This window comes from Cavenderia fasciculata (genome assembly GCF_000203815.1).
Source record: "Cavenderia fasciculata unplaced genomic scaffold Scf_Dfasci-G-b-205a01.r1-3, whole genome shotgun sequence".
Lineage (NCBI taxonomy): Eukaryota > Evosea > Eumycetozoa > Acytosteliales > Cavenderiaceae > Cavenderia > Cavenderia fasciculata.
The window spans coordinates 1,501,131-1,516,898 of record NW_004457737.1 but is presented as its reverse complement, the minus strand read 5'-3'; the positions used below and the strand labels follow the sequence as shown (position 1 = coordinate 1,516,898).

At 35.5% G+C, this 15,768-nt stretch overlaps 5 protein-coding genes across 5 annotated transcripts; 2 read left to right on the top strand and 3 right to left on the bottom strand.

The window, feature by feature from the left end:
• Positions 1–86: 86 nt before the first annotated feature.
• DFA_03302 (uncharacterized protein) lies at positions 87–4,130 on the bottom strand (the record flags this gene model as incomplete). Its single annotated transcript, XM_004362850.1, has 8 exons — positions 87–96; positions 154–732; positions 814–1,135; positions 1,197–1,893; positions 1,986–2,161; positions 2,236–2,695; positions 2,772–3,155; positions 3,348–4,130. 8 exons carry the CDS (start codon positions 4,128–4,130, stop codon positions 87–89), a joined length of 3,411 nt encoding a protein of 1,136 aa, XP_004362907.1.
• A 474-nt stretch (positions 4,131–4,604) lies between these two features.
• Positions 4,605–5,309, top strand: DFA_03301 (uncharacterized protein; the record flags this gene model as incomplete). Its single annotated transcript, XM_004362849.1, has 2 exons — positions 4,605–4,892; positions 4,959–5,309. 2 exons carry the CDS (start codon positions 4,605–4,607, stop codon positions 5,307–5,309), a joined length of 639 nt encoding a protein of 212 aa, XP_004362906.1.
• Positions 5,310–5,362: 53 nt separating this feature from the next.
• Positions 5,363–6,549, bottom strand: DFA_03300 (uncharacterized protein; the record flags this gene model as incomplete). Its single annotated transcript, XM_004362848.1, has 3 exons — positions 5,363–5,512; positions 5,858–5,876; positions 6,458–6,549. 3 exons carry the CDS (start codon positions 6,547–6,549, stop codon positions 5,363–5,365), a joined length of 261 nt encoding a protein of 86 aa, XP_004362905.1.
• Positions 6,550–7,814: 1,265 nt separating this feature from the next.
• DFA_03299 (uncharacterized protein) lies at positions 7,815–11,310 on the top strand (the record flags this gene model as incomplete). The annotated part of the gene is made up of 6 exons (XM_004362847.1): positions 7,815–7,847; positions 7,919–8,056; positions 8,148–8,436; positions 8,518–8,564; positions 8,913–9,149; positions 9,880–11,310. The coding sequence occupies 6 exons, from the start codon at positions 7,815–7,817 to the stop codon at positions 11,308–11,310; spliced, it is 2,175 nt and encodes a 724-aa protein (XP_004362904.1).
• Positions 11,311–11,468: 158 nt separating this feature from the next.
• Positions 11,469–15,660, bottom strand: tgrC5 (IPT/TIG domain-containing protein; the record flags this gene model as incomplete). Its single annotated transcript, XM_004362846.1, has 5 exons — positions 11,469–13,939; positions 14,020–14,406; positions 14,470–15,204; positions 15,271–15,415; positions 15,499–15,660. 5 exons carry the CDS (start codon positions 15,658–15,660, stop codon positions 11,469–11,471), a joined length of 3,900 nt encoding a protein of 1,299 aa, XP_004362903.1.
• Between the last annotated feature and the right edge of the window lie 108 nt (positions 15,661–15,768).

Genomic DNA, 15,768 nt, shown 5'->3' with positions numbered 1-15,768 from the left:
CGACAACGACAATCAATTTCATTCATACTTTCTTTGGGGTCATGTATGAATCACACTGTGTAATCATGATTGAATGACTGAACATTTTATTTTGTTCTTTAATATATAAATAAATTTAATTATTTATGTTTATTCGTTTTTGAGATGATTTACAAAGTTTCTGATTGTTGTTGTTCATATTGTTGTTGATGTTGTTGTTCTTGGTGAATAGATCTTCTGACAGCTTCTTCTTCTTGTTTTCTCATTTTGAGTTTGTATTCATTGTCTTTTCTTGATTGTTGAATAAACTTTTGGAAATCCAAATGGGTCTTTAGGATCTTTTCACGAGTGTCAATCTTTGATACATGTTCTTTCATCTTGTCTTCAAGCAAGACTCTTCTCTTTTTAAAAGCAGCACTTTCAAACCATTCGTTGGCAGAGAGATTCTTGAGTTTGAGGAGTTCGTCTTCGACCTTGCTCAACTTGTTCAACTCTTCTTCAATTCTCGACTTTTGTGCAAAAATGTCCATACCAACACAGAATTCGAGATCATCTACCATTGCCTTGAACGCCGAACGGTAGAGTGGTGAATAGGCAGTGACCATACGCTCATTGTTGATGGACTGGAATCTAAGCAACCCACTTAAAATTAAATTATTCAACGATGTCTCGTCACCTATAAATACACTAAATAATAAATCATCATATGATACATAATTTGATTCTGCAATTCTTTTTATAGTCTCCCAAATTCTAAAATAATAATAAATAAAATATTAATATAAATAAATATATATTTCTTTTTTAGATTTGATTTGATTTGATTTGACATACTGAGGTCTAGTCCATTTCATGCTTTCTTTATCTTTTTTTGAATCACTACGTTTGGAAAGACCAAAACCATCTGCTCTGATTTCTCCAACAGCCTTGTTGACCATTCCATTGAGTGCCATTGGAACGGAATCACCAGACATGACCTTTTGTGCCAACATGTTGAGATCCGAGTAACGACCACCCAACAAACTTGCAATGTTTTCAAAGTCATCGTTTGATAATGACTTGCCCAATTTATTTCTTATATATTCCTGTGCTGAAACGGGTGGAACATCACCCAAATGAATTGTATTTACAATACCTCCACCTCTATTTGTTAAATCTAAAAAAAAAAAAATTAAATAAATATTATTTGTTTTGTTTTTTGTTTTGATTTTACATACGTTTCTTAATTGTATCACCAGCAAATGGATCAGAACTAATAAATACTACATGAGCATTTCCTTTAATGGTAGAGGTAATTGCCCATTGAATGATAGAGTCTTGAATAAGATTTGCCTTTTCCTTGTTTTCCATGGCAGCAATCATACCAAAGAAACCGTCAATGACAATCAATGGGTATGGGTAGGGTTGGTGTTGATCGACTGGGAATTCCTTGTCGGCACGACGTTCCAAGACATTGTCGAGCAACTTGAAAATAGTTTGAAGTTGATTGTTGGTAGATGAGTGAAAGATACCCTTTCCAGTGGGGATGATCATATCAACCCATCCAAGTAGACTACCATACACACCAAACGATGGGAAGAATCCAATAGCTTTACTAAGATTCTCGATAAACTCTTCGTCGTTGGCATTGACCTCTTGTGTGCAATCGACCAATAATGTATTAGGACGTCCTTCGATAATCTTGTCAATAAGACTAGACTTTCCAGATCCCTTTGGAGCAGAGATCATAATAATGGAATTGGGACGATAATTAAAATGTGAATTCAACATCTTTTCTTCGATTCTCGTTTGCCAATCATCATCTATATCTTCAAATGTCAATATCTTGTCCAATTCCCGATCCATAAAATATTCTCTCAATGGATTAAATAATAATATAGTTAATAATGTTGCTAAAATACCTGCTAATGGGATCTAAATATTAAGCAGATAAAATAATAAATATTAAAATTAATATTAATATTAATATTTATATATTCAAAAATGAATTCTTCCATTTGACTTACCATAATCTTTGGATGTTTTGAGAATTGATCTTTTAATTTGTTGATTCTCATCATCAACTCGTAGTCAAAATACAAAGTAGTTCCAAACTCTGGTAAATATTCATTATGTAAACAATTTCTTGCTGCAATAGCTCCTTCCATTCTTCTAAATGTTATAATTGCATATTTTGGTTGATCTAAAAATAAAAAGAAATATGATTTAGTATTTTAAATCCTCTTGTTCTTCTTCTTCTTCTTCTTTCTTTCTTACCTTTTGGAATATTATCAGGGATATACATATGTCTAATATGACCATATGGACGTAATAATCTAAAAACATCGTCAATTTGTAATTCAGCACCTTTAAATGTTAATTTAAGTGTGTATGATGGAAGACGAACATCAATATCGTCTACAAATGGTTTACCCTTGACCAATGTACTGCGGGCATGTGCACCAGAGAAATGGAAATGTTTCTTGTGTGCATTAAATAATTCTTCGATTCTATTGGCAATATCCTCCACAGACTCTTCCTTACTCGATGATCTAAAGTAGACGTATGCACCACCCTCTTTGAATCTCTTTTCAATCGATAAAATCTCCACGTCCTTTGGAAAGATTGCTTTCAATCGTTCAGTGATTGGAATGTGAAATAGTAATGATCTAAAATCAAGTCTACTAATCTTGATTGGGTATAAATTATTAATCCATAATATTCCTTCTTTATATTCCTTTGAAGAAGAAAAAGTAATGTTAGTTTGACTGACTTGATTGAGTAATGATGAATGAATCTTTAAAATAACATACTTTTGGTTCCTCTTCACTTGGAGTGGTGACAGTATTTAATTTCTGTTGTTCAGCAGGCTTCTCCCATAGTGGAGGTGCATAGGAACTACTTCTAGTCGATGTAGAGATATCCCTCTTTAGCAATGATGATGTCGATTGTTGTTGTTGTTGTTGTACACTTGACCACAATGAATTGTTTTTATAGTATGATGATGACACTGATGATGATGATCTAAACAACGATGATGATGATGGTGGTGTTAATGTAGTTGGTTTGAATGCAAGTGCTGCTATCTTTCCTATACCACTACTTGCTCCAACAGGTAGTATACTATTCAATCTTGTCAAAGAAGAAGATAAGAGATACTTTGTAGTAGCCATCTCTTTCTCTATCTGTTGAACAAACTAAATTAATTAATAAAATAAAAAGTGTAAAGTCAGCAGTGGTCTTCAAAAAAAACTATCACTTCTCCTTCCTTCCTTTTTTGACCATCATAATGATTTGTTGGGTTTTTATAAAACGTATTGATTTATCACTAATAATAATAATAATGTTTATTTATTTAATTAACCATTTTGACTATTAATATTAAATACCAATTCCTTTAATCTTTCTCTTTTATGTTGTTCAATTTTCAATTTGTTTCTATTATTTTTCTTGTTCCTTGGTACTATTCTATCAATAGGTTGTTTGGGTTGGTTTCGATGGTCATCTTTAAATTTAGGATTACCAATTCCACCTCTACCTGCCAATTGTCTAGTCTTGACAGGGTCCAATTGCCCTTGTCCATTGGCCCCAAGACCAATTTCCTCTTCCCATCCCATATGTTCTTTCATCATCATGTAGCCACGGTTGGTTGGAGGAAGATGGTAATGTTTCTTGCTTTGTATTGTTTTCATTGCCAATAAATGAGCTGTTGTAGTATTATGGTATTTGACTTTACAATCCATTATCTCTCTTTCACAATATTCACAATAAAATGATGAAGAGGAAGATGAGGTATTGGTATTATTAATATGGTTGTGATTGTCACCTTTATCATCATCATCTTTTTGTTTCAATTCGTTCTCTTGCTCCAAGTTACTGTTACTGATTTGTTTACTCTTCTTCTTTTTCACATCCTCCTCCTTGGAAGCTTGTTGTTGAGACTTTAACAGAGATTCTTTTAATCTTTGTATTCTCTGTATTGTTGGATTGACTGTACAATCGTTGTTGTTGTTGTTGTTGTTGTTGGTAGCATTGTTGTCCTTTAAAAGTAAATGGTGATGATCTTGATACATTGACACTGCCACAACCGGTGGTGTTGTTAAATCAATCTCCGTTTGAGTAACTCCATTGTCATCATCGTCATTGTATCCCTTGAACACGAATCTCTTCATTACTACTATCTCACTCTACATAATCTTTTATCTATATATATATATTTATGCATGTATGTTGTATGTATCTCTTTCTTATCTTATGAACTAACTATATATTAATAGCAATATTAAATTTGTGCATTGACTGTTCCTCTTTGCTTTTTAAAATAAAAATAATTTAATTTGCTGTAATTATTGTTTGTTTGAAATTCGACAATATGAACAGGTTTGGTTGGGTTCAACTCTCAATGTGATTTGAAACATGGCAATCAATCGATCGGGCCGACACACAAACAGATAAAGTCATCTGACCAGATCCCATCCAATTATTTGTCCGACTGTGTTGGAGTTGCCTTTGGTGGTTTGTTTGCATTTTTGAAAAGTTTATGCTTATTAAAAGTTTAAAAGTAAAGTGTTGTGATAGAGAGGTTATACTAGTACTAGTATTATATACAGATATAGTTAAAAGAAGAAGAAAATATATATTTAAGGATGGCAACGAAATTACATTGTATCGGTGAAATCAAAGAATTGACAAAGCAGATGATGGACGCTCTATTGTATTGCATCGACGTCAATGTGTCGGAAGAGGATCATGACAACACCACCATGTCACCGATACTCATACCTCTTACATCAAACTCTATCAAAGAAAAATATGTTGTCCTCTTGCAGAAAATAGTAAAGAGTATCAATGATCTGACCACCGCGCTTGACAATCTAGCCAAATCTGGTATGATCCTTACCATCAGAACTGTAGCTGATCTTATTACTCAATTGGTATGAATGACATCAAAGAATGAGTTAAATATACTGGTATACTAATCAACAATCATTACATTTTAGTTGCAAGAAAGTAATAATATAGCATCAAGTATCCCTGAAGGAAAAGCAAAGTTTAACTTTTTAGAGGCAGTTAGTAAATGCAAGTCATCATCACTTCAGTTAAAGATCAATATTTCAGTACGTGCTTCATCATCTGAAGACGATGATACTAAAGAGTTGGATGGCAAGATATTGGAACTCTACAGAATCGTCGCACAGTCGTTTGAGATTATTACACATTCTGACCGTATCTTTACCGATATGGATTTCTGTGGAGCCAGTCAAAGTAAAGCGTCGTCTGCCCCTGTACCTTCTGCCAGTGGTGGTGGTGCTGCTGGTGGCAATTGGAACACAATCAATTGGAATAATTAAAAGAGAAATATCTTTTCTTTTATAAATATCCCGTCCATCCATTAATTAATTTATTATAAATTGTAAACAATAACACAACAACAATCCCAATCTAATCTATCTAATCGATCTTGATCATTAGTTGAAGGGGCATCCACCATCCATCGTGCCCCAACGATACTTTTTGATCGATCTCTTGTATCCTTCCTCTTCCCATCCTCCTCCTAATAATATATTATGTAACAAACAAATAAAATAAATATTTATTTATCATTAATGTATGTACTCTCTCTATCTATCTATCCGTTTGTCTATTCTATTATTAGGGGTGTGATCGCTTAATTAATATGGTCGGGCTATTCGCCGGCGATATTATTTTCGTGGAGGGTTGGCCTTGAAACTCGGGTGGGTAGGGTTTCCTCTTTTGGTGCTCTGTTTCGATTTTAAAAACACTTCGGCTGCTTCAATTTTGTTTTATGCTTTGACCAAGATTTTTTGTGCCAAACTAAAATTTTAACGTTTCGAGTCTTGAATCAAACAATCTTTCTTTGCTTCAACTCACTTATTACTTGTATAGCCAAGATATATCTATAAATATATATATATATAATTAAATTTACAGGTCAGCTTCTCCCCTCTCTCTCTCTCTCTTTCTTATTGTTCAAGACAAAATCGATCCAACCTACCTAACAACAACAACAACACAGTAGAAAGGATAGATAGAACAGAATAGAACAGAACAGAGCAGAGCAGTCCAGTCCTACTACAAACAAGTGCATCTTGTCTCAGAAACTAGTTAGTTAGATTAAAAGTTGAACTTCTCCCACCAACGCATACATACCTTATACATACACATACACACAGACAAGAAAGTGAGTATTTTATTAATATCAATCAATCAGCGGAGAGGAAGGAGGTTAGCTCCCTTCACACACGCACCATCCCACCCCCACCCACCACATCACAAAAATAATATCAATCAACCAGCTAGTGGGTGGGTCGACACAGCAAATCGATTTTAAAGGTAGAAAAGTGAGAGAGGTTGGTTGGTCTTGTCTTCTCTCTCTTTCTCTCTCTTTACTGCATCTGCATTGCCAATAGTTGTGTCACTTTTATCACTTCTTGCCAGTAATTAATTGCAACCAAGAAGGTTGTTAGTTGGTTCTCACTTGTTGTTGTTATTGTTGACTGGATGAGGAAAACTAAATTCGACTTGTGTGTAATTAATACCTTGTACCGTAACATCTTCTTCATCTTTCATCTTCCATCTTCCATCATCATCATCATCATCATCATGAATCAAAAGTAGTTGGGGTTTTAACAACTTTAGCGTTTATATTAACTAATGTCACAACAGGTTGACTTGATCCATCATTACAATAACACATAGTAGAGAGAGAGAGTCGACTTGGCTAAGCTAGTCTATAAACAACTATCGCATCACCAATAATTTTAAAGGTAATTTGGAAAGAAGAAGAAAAGAACTCTCTTTTAGGGTCTCGATCAGCTAAAAGCAGATTGTTGTTTTCTTTAATTGTATGCTTCTCGCGATCCATCTAGCAACTATCAACAAATCGAATCGGATTGATGATGATGTTATTTGTTGCATTTCTCTTTTCTTTTGGAGCACATACACACTCAATCACTCACGACAACAACAACAACACACCGACTCGACCGAATGATCACTTTCTTTGATTTAGAGCCCAACCCCACCCCTCACAATCGCACATCGATTCACTCACCCACATCGATTATGTTCAGTAGAATTTCCCATCGGAATTGTGACACAATTCAATAATAATATATAAACCCAACCAAGCAAGTCAATGTCATTTCAACCCAACCAAAAACAACAACAACAAGTAGGTAGGGGATAGGGAAAGGGTGTAGTGGTAAGGATAAATGAAGGGTTGAATACATTCAACCATCTATCAATCAATCAATCTTATTGATCTATGGTGTGGTGTGGTTGCTACGAGTGCGATACCAACAACACAATAGCAGCAGCAGCAACAGGTTAACGTGGGGAGATTATCATAATATAATATGGATCGATTAAATCAGAAAAGAAATTATCAAAAGTTTGGCACAGGAGAAAGCCAGCCATCCACAATAACGAGTAAACAAGCAGATTGATTGATAGATTCAATCAAACTTGATTTTTGTGAAATATGTGAACACCACCTCACGGACAGACCCTTTTTAAAATCAACTCCATCTTTGACTTTTTACTCCTTCTTTTCTACACTTCTGCTACTACATTTGTTTGGAATTTACAAGATTAATTAATTAACCTCTTATTATTTATTTATTATTATTATTATTTATTTATTTATTTAGATACCACTTATTTTATTTTATTGGTTATTTAAAGAGAATATTTGAAACCATTCTTTTTTTTTTTCCCATTGTAGATTTCCCATGCGATAAAACATTCTATAGAACATCCCCATCCAAACTATTTATTTAAATTGTACAATCACATAACAACATAACATCACATCAAATAATATTATTTGAAAAATGGTCAAAGTTGAAAGAAAAAAAGAATTATTGGTAAGATATAAATATTAAATCATACTTTTTTAAAAAAAATAATTATTAATTAATTAATTATTTATTTCTAGAAATGGTTTCAATATGGTAGAATTAAAAATGATATTTCATATTCAATATTAATGAAAAAGACTGGTGGCAATGGAAAAGGATTTTTAGATAGATATTTTGTTATTCATCGAAATTATGTTCTCTATTATAAACCAGGTGTAAGGACGGATACATACATACAACAGACAATAATAATTTGAATTTGAGTTCATACTTGCTCACTTTTCTTTTTTTTTTTTTTTTTTTTAGAAAACTGATGGAAAACCAGAAGAAACACAAGAACCTCAAGGATATATTAATCTTGGAGAATGTATATTAGACGAAACAAAAACTCTTTATAAAATCACGCCATTGACATTTCAAATATCAACGAAAATCGGACGGTCCTATCTCATCAAAGGAAAGGATGAACGAACAATCGAACAATTTTTACAGTTGGTCCGTCCAAGGATCAAATCACTCTGCTCCATCACTATACAAAGTTTAGGAAATATAGACGAAAAATTAAAAACAATATCAACTCTACTACCAAGAACAAGTATGAAATGAAATCATCAAAAGACAACAAACAAACAAACTGTAGAAATTAATAATCTATTTTTTTTTCTTTCTCTCTAAGTGAAATTACCAGATAGAGTAAAACCAGATTTAGCAACAAAATGGATAGTAGAGATGAAAGATTATTATGAGGCATATAGAGAATGGGAACCTTATTTGATGAAGGTGGAACAATTTTCAGAATTGTGTTTTGGCAACACAAAAAGCTATTTGGACTGGTTTGTCAGTTCAGAGGGTCCCCGTCTGGCGATGATTCGATGCGAAGAGTTGGTGCTAGACAATTGGGCAGAGTTTATTAAAAAGACTATCGACGAAATACACACATACGACGAGACTCGATTCTTTAAAGAAGACTTTGAAGATATTATCAGTCACATACGAAACATGATCATTCTGATCGACAGCTACAACCTGTACATGCGCGAGTGCCACAAACAGGTCAAACACGTCGACAAGTACCTCGAGCAGAAACAAACGTTCCAACAACACATTGACCTCTTTTCACGGGTGCCATCACGTCACTCGATTGTTTTTGCTGATGGTACTGAAGGAACCGTACTAGCAACCCCTTTCCAACAACAACAACAAAAGACCGACGACCAACAACAAAATGGTGCCGCTTCAGCTGACGATGACAACGATAACAACTACAACAAATCACTCGATATTGTAAAATGGGGATTCGAAGGCAATGTATTGTCACTACTCGATGACCATGCGACACCTGTACACTGGGTATTTTCAGAGGGTGTCTTTTCCAATCAAACGTATGGTACTGTGCTATGGAACAACAAGAGCTGGGTGTGGTCACATCCATCGAGCGACTATAAGATCCGATACGACTGGGATCACAACATTCACACCTTTGTATACTTTCAACCAATTGTCACCACCTCGATATCAATGCAATCCTTTTCCAACAAACTTTCCATATCAAAGAAACCACATCCTACCACCGTCTATGCAGACTGGAAACTAAGTAATAATATCATATCTTCTGTCATTGTTGGAAACAAAGCTCAACCAAGGATCAAATCACTAGAAGCAATTGGTTTGGTGCCAATCCCAGCCACCCTTATCGTCGCCATGCACCATGAAATATGTAGCAATATATGATAAAGCTCGAGTATAATAATTATAGCGTCAAATGGTATAGTTAAGGAGAAATAAAGTACCATTTATTTTCTACATTCAAGCATCTCTTGAACATCTTGCTTTATTTCTTTCTAATCAATAAATCCCCTTTAATAATAATAATATATTTATATATATTATTACTTCCCCCCTAAATATTAAAGTGTGTATATTATTGACTTGACTTGATAATAAATAAATTAATTTATTTATTGATTATTATCTTTTGAAAAAAAACGAACGAATCGACAAAAAGAGCTTAATTTCATTATTTCTATTTTAGATTTAGTTATCAAAGAGAATGAATCGAAAGAATAACAAGACTACTACTGGAGTTGTTTTGAATAAGACGAAACCAACAACAACAACAACAATAGTAGTACCACCAACAAAGAATAATAAGAAAACAAAAGAGGTTGTAAAAGATGAATCATTAGATCAAAGTGACAACGACGACAGCTTCAATAGTGAAGACTTTGATAGCGAAGATTTTGATAACGATGGTGATGAAGATTCATTCAACAGTGAAGATTATGATCAACAAGAAGAAACATTATCTTCTAAAGTAAAGAATAACAGCAAGAGTAACAACACCAACAAGAAGATCAGTACTACTGCTAAATACTCATCACCTTATAAATTGGTTGGAGTTGATTTGGATGAAGATTACCAATTTTCAGATGACGATGAAGATGAAGAAGATATACTATTTGATAGATCAAAAGACTATACTGATGAATTAAACAAATATGTACAAGAATATGAAAATATGGTCAATGGAAAGAGTGGAGGAAAGAATGCAAAATTTACAACTGGAAAGACTACTACTACTCCTACTGCGGTAGCCAATGTTGTTCCCGTTGTTGAAAAGAAGAAACAACAACAAACAAAAGAAAAGATAACAAAACCAATAGTACAACAACAACAAAAACAACAACAACAACAAAAACAAGAAACTAAAATATTAAAAAGAAAACAAGAGGAAGAGGAAGTAGAAGAGGAGATCAATGAAGAAAGTGATCAAGAAGAAGAAGAAGAAGAAGAAGAAAAGGAAGAAATTAAACCTACAGTCCAAAAGAAAGTAACAGACAGTAAAAAGAAATCAAAGAATTTAAAGAGATTAAAAAATAGAATCAAGAAAAGAAAGATGGAAAAATCAGAAGGATCAGATGATGATAACGACTCTGATAATGATGATTCTGATGATAATTCAAAGAATACAAAGAATACCAATAATAATAATAAGAAACAACAAATTAAATTACCATCAAAAATTGAAGATATGACAAATGATCAAAGATTAGAATATATGAAAAGAAGATCAAATATCAAAGAAGTAAAGAATATGAAACAGATTGAAGATGAAATTGACAAGAAGAAAAATAAAATGGAATCTGTATTTATTGGATCGTTGAATGCCCAAGTAGAGGAACCAGAGAAAAAGGTGGTCAAGAAAAAGAGAATGGGACAAGCTGCAAGAAGACAGTTGGCTGAAAAATTATTTGGTGATAATGCAAAATGGAAACAACAAGAAAATAATAATAATAATGATAATAATAATAATAATAAGAGTAACAATAATAATACTAATAAGGAAGGAGAACAAAACGAAGAAAAATTACATCCTTCTTGGAAAGCAAAATTACAAAGTAAAGAGAGACTTGCTTCATTGTCTGCACCTATCAATAATGCCAATGATATTGTCACATTTGATGATTAGTCAAAAACAAATAAAAGTAGTTTCCTATGTGATAGATAATCACTATATAGATTCTTTTAAATTTTTATTTAATTTATTTATTTATTACTCTTTTTAAAAAGTGATGATGGGATGGTGAATGATCTGGACTAAAAGTTTTAAGTCTGGATAAAGTTGGATTATTCATAAATAGCTCTGTATGGACCACCTTCAAGGTAGATTACATAAGGGGTCATTAATTGATAGGTCATTGGACATGTAACAGTGGTGGTGGTGTAGGAGCAATCAGGCAATGGTGTAGAGGTTGGATCGTCAATTGTGACAACTGGTCCAGTAACCTTGAAAATGAATCCAGTACCTTTGATTTCGATAGAGTTGTACATTGGAATGACATTGGTAATGGAAATAGGTTGATACTTGAAAACATTGGCAGAGATGGTCGTACATGGTCCTTCCATATATATGGTCAAGGGTGGGTCACCGTAAACTGGACTAATAGTTTGGTAGGGATGATGTAAGTTTAATCCATCAAAGGAGCAGGTAATGGTTGTATCACTAATGTATTGAATGTCGTTACACTTGTATCTTGTGTCGGATACATAGATTAATGATATACCACTTGCTGGTAGATTGACACCAGTGATTGTGATGGGGGAAATGATCTGGAAGGGTGGATTGGATACTGATGTGATGGATGGCTGCAAGGAGTTGATGATTCCAACCGAAGAGATCGAGCTTGATCCAAGTGACAATGAAACAAGTCGACCTGTGAAACAACTTGATGGAGCATTGAAAGAGTATTTGTAGGGTGAGGTTGCCGAAACAATGGTGAGTGGGACGGGTGGTGCAGAGGAAATGTAAATGGATGGACTTGCAGATGGAGGTGCATAGGCTGAAGTGACAGTTACAACGCTACTACCTCCAGCTCTTAGCGGTGAGACACTGGTAATCAATGGATGGAGGGTCAATCCAGTGTAGGATGCCGATTGACCGTTGGAGGATACCACGATCAGGTCGGTTTGACCAGCATTGGCTGGAATGGTAACAAGAATAGTGTTGGAGGTGGCGGACAAGACAGATGCCGAGGTACCGCCAATAGTGACGGTTGGGGATAGTCCAAAGTTATCACCAATGATTGCGAGTTGTTCGCCTGATGTCTTGGTCGACGTGATGGATGGTCCGGCATAGTTGAATGCAATGTTGGCGGTTGTCTTGCTGTTGACTTTGACGACAAAGTACTTGTTGTTGCCAGATCCTGCTGGGATGACCACTGACAAGAATCCAAGTCCGAGTTTGGTAAAGGTCATTGGAACGGTTCCTTGCAACAAGACAGAGAGAGTGTAACCAGAGTGGTTTTCAAAGTGACCACCTTGGACAATGACAGTCGATCCTGCAGTTGGAACATCGGTGGTTGGATTCATGGCAGTAAAGAATGGGTCAAACACGATTGGAGTAGAGACTGATGGAGTGACAAACAATGAACCTGAAACAGAGTCAGCTACAAAGATGCAGACTAATTGGGTGTAGGTACCGGTACATGGAATGGCTGCTCCACCAAAGGTTGGGACGACACCAGAGTCAAAGTGGTTGCCAATAATGGTGACCTGGGATTGAGGAGATGCAGAGAGGGTGGTACTGGTAATAGTTGGGTTAAACTTGAATGGGATGGTGTTTGATCCTGATACTGATACTAATCCATTGACGAGATTGGTCGGGAGACCAGTGCAGGTGAGGGAGGAGCCAGCAGCAGTGCAAAGGGCCGATGAAATGGACGAGGCTCCAAGAGTGATGGTGAGAACAGCTGCGTTGGTACCAAATCCATTACCGACAATGGAAATGGCATTGGACGCGGTTTGAGTGACCGATGTGATGGTTGGAGATTGGAAAACAACCGAGATATCAGAGTTGGAGACACGGGTAGAGACAGTGACCACAACAACCTTGGATCCAGCTGAAGCTGGAGCAACACAGGTGATTTGAGTGTTGGCTGTGACAATAGCAACCGATGGACAAGCTACACCACCAACAGTGACTGAAATATCAGCTACTGTAGAGAAATAGTTGTAACCATTGATGGAAATAACACCACCAAATACAGAGGCAGCCGAGACCGAGGTGACTCTTGGGTTACCGAGTGTTGGAATAACAAGGTTGGATTGAATAGCACCTTCATTACCAGCAATGGTAAGTCTAGTGGCTTGGGTGGCATCAGCTGGGGCAATACAACGGACGACAGTGTGTAGAGAAATCAGAGTTGGAGAGGCACAGGAAACTGAACCGACAGTGACTGAAATGATAGAGTTGAGAGTGTAAAAGTTGGTACCGGTAATAGTAACATAACCATTACTGACAACAACACTGTTGATGATTGGAGCAGCATAGCTGTACAAGAGGGTGTTGTAAGACGATTTTCCATCAACATATGCTTTGATTGGTAGATTGGTACCATAGCCAGCTGGCAAAGTAAGCATGATACTGTTTTGATTTCTATCAAAGTTTGTGGTATCTACACCCATTGCATTAAACACCAAGGCACTATTCCACAACCCATAGTTTTTGGCCAAGAAATTAATCGAGCATCCAGTGGTTGGACATACATACGATTGGTCATCATATGGATGTAATTTATCATTTTTAATAAATTCAAAGTCTAAACAAAAAAAATTAAATAAAAAGGAAAGACAAATTAATACTATTGTTCTTTTTGTTTTTGATTAATGTTCAACATACTTTCACTGAAACCTAAAACTGCATAACCAAGAGAATCTGGAGAGACATTATCTACTTGTCCATTGGAAAGAGTGAATAGATAACGAAGATAGGAGGATCCTTGTGGAATACTACTGGAAGAGTAGAGTTGTGGAACGGCACCGAGCACATTACCAACAAGGTGGACAAGACCATTATTCACCGAGTAGTAATTTTGCCAGAGTTTGTAGGCAGACGAGGGGGTGGGAAGAGTGTTGATGAGATGGGTTTGCATATCAGCTGAAAATACAGTTGCAATGCCACCAGTTTGTCCAAACAATTGGAACTTGTTCTCTAAACGTTTGAATGCATAATCAGAGATCATTGGAATGGTAAATCCTTTAAGGAAAATGTTTGCACTTGCAAAGTCTAAATTAAAAAATATAATTAATATATGTGTGTGTTTTGTGTTTGTTGATTGATTTGACTTACAAGTAGCAGGATGGAAGAACTTTCTAGTTTGTCCATTCAAAGTGACAGTGATGGGAAGGAATTTGTTTGAACCTAGGTTAGAGGCAAGAGTACATCTGATGACATTGTGTGCCTCTAACATGGTAACAGTGTTACAGGCAATGTTGGTCGATCCGATGGTGACAGAGATGAGAGAAGCACTAGTACCAAAGTTGGAACCAACTAGTGTGATCAATGACCCACTTGTATAGGCTGGGTAGACGGCACTGACTTGTGGTGGTTCATAGGCAGTTGCGATGGACCCACTTCCTGTATCTCCAATAGTGGCGATGGTGATGGCACCTCCATTGCCAGGGTTGATATAACATTCAGTGGAAACTGAAGTAACTCTGTTACATTTTGCATTGTAGGTGGCGAATCCAGGTGTTGCAACCGATACAACTACACTGTCGATAAGGTACCCAGTGGCAAGACCAAGCAATTTAACAAATCCTCCTTCAGTTGGAACTGTCAATGGTACCATACGTGGTGAACCTAATTTAGTTTCAAGTCCTCCATACTCGCATAATACACCATAGACGGTAGAGGCAGCTGGTTCATTGGTATAGGTACCTGCAGATGAAGCCAATAAACCATTTCCATCAGCAAATGAAAAGGCACTACTTAATGGGCAATAAGTATAACACTTTTCATTAAAGACATCATACATGACCTCTCCTGATTCCGGTCCTGAGGAGTATCTCCATATTCCTTGTTCTAAAAAAAAATAAAATGAATAATAATTAATAAACAAATAATAATAATAATAGATTCAATTATTACCTTTATCATCTGAACCACTAACCCAAACATTTGAAACTAAACTTCTAGCGACCAAAAAGTCCATTTCAGCCTTTGTTGTGATAGTAGCCAAGTAACCCCATAGTCTATTTCCATTACTATCATCCCAATAATTGTTTTGGCAAGCCTATAGTAAATAAAATAAATATCAAAAAAATAAAATAATTAGTATTTAATTAATTATAATGATGATCATTTAGTACTACATACTCTTCTAGCTAATTCAGAAGATGTGGCACCGGTAGAACCAACATCGTACATATGTCCATTGGTACTCCAAACGTACCCAGCAAGGGCACCATTTAGACATCCCAACAATACAATGACAGTTGATATAAATAATATTGATTTTTTTGTTGTTGTTATAAACATGTTGTGTGAATAAATAATAAATTTGATGTTGTTGTCCAAAAGGCTAATCGAAGAGTCCTATTAAATACCTTTTGGGAATGAGGGACGAGGAGGAGGAGGATGATGGTA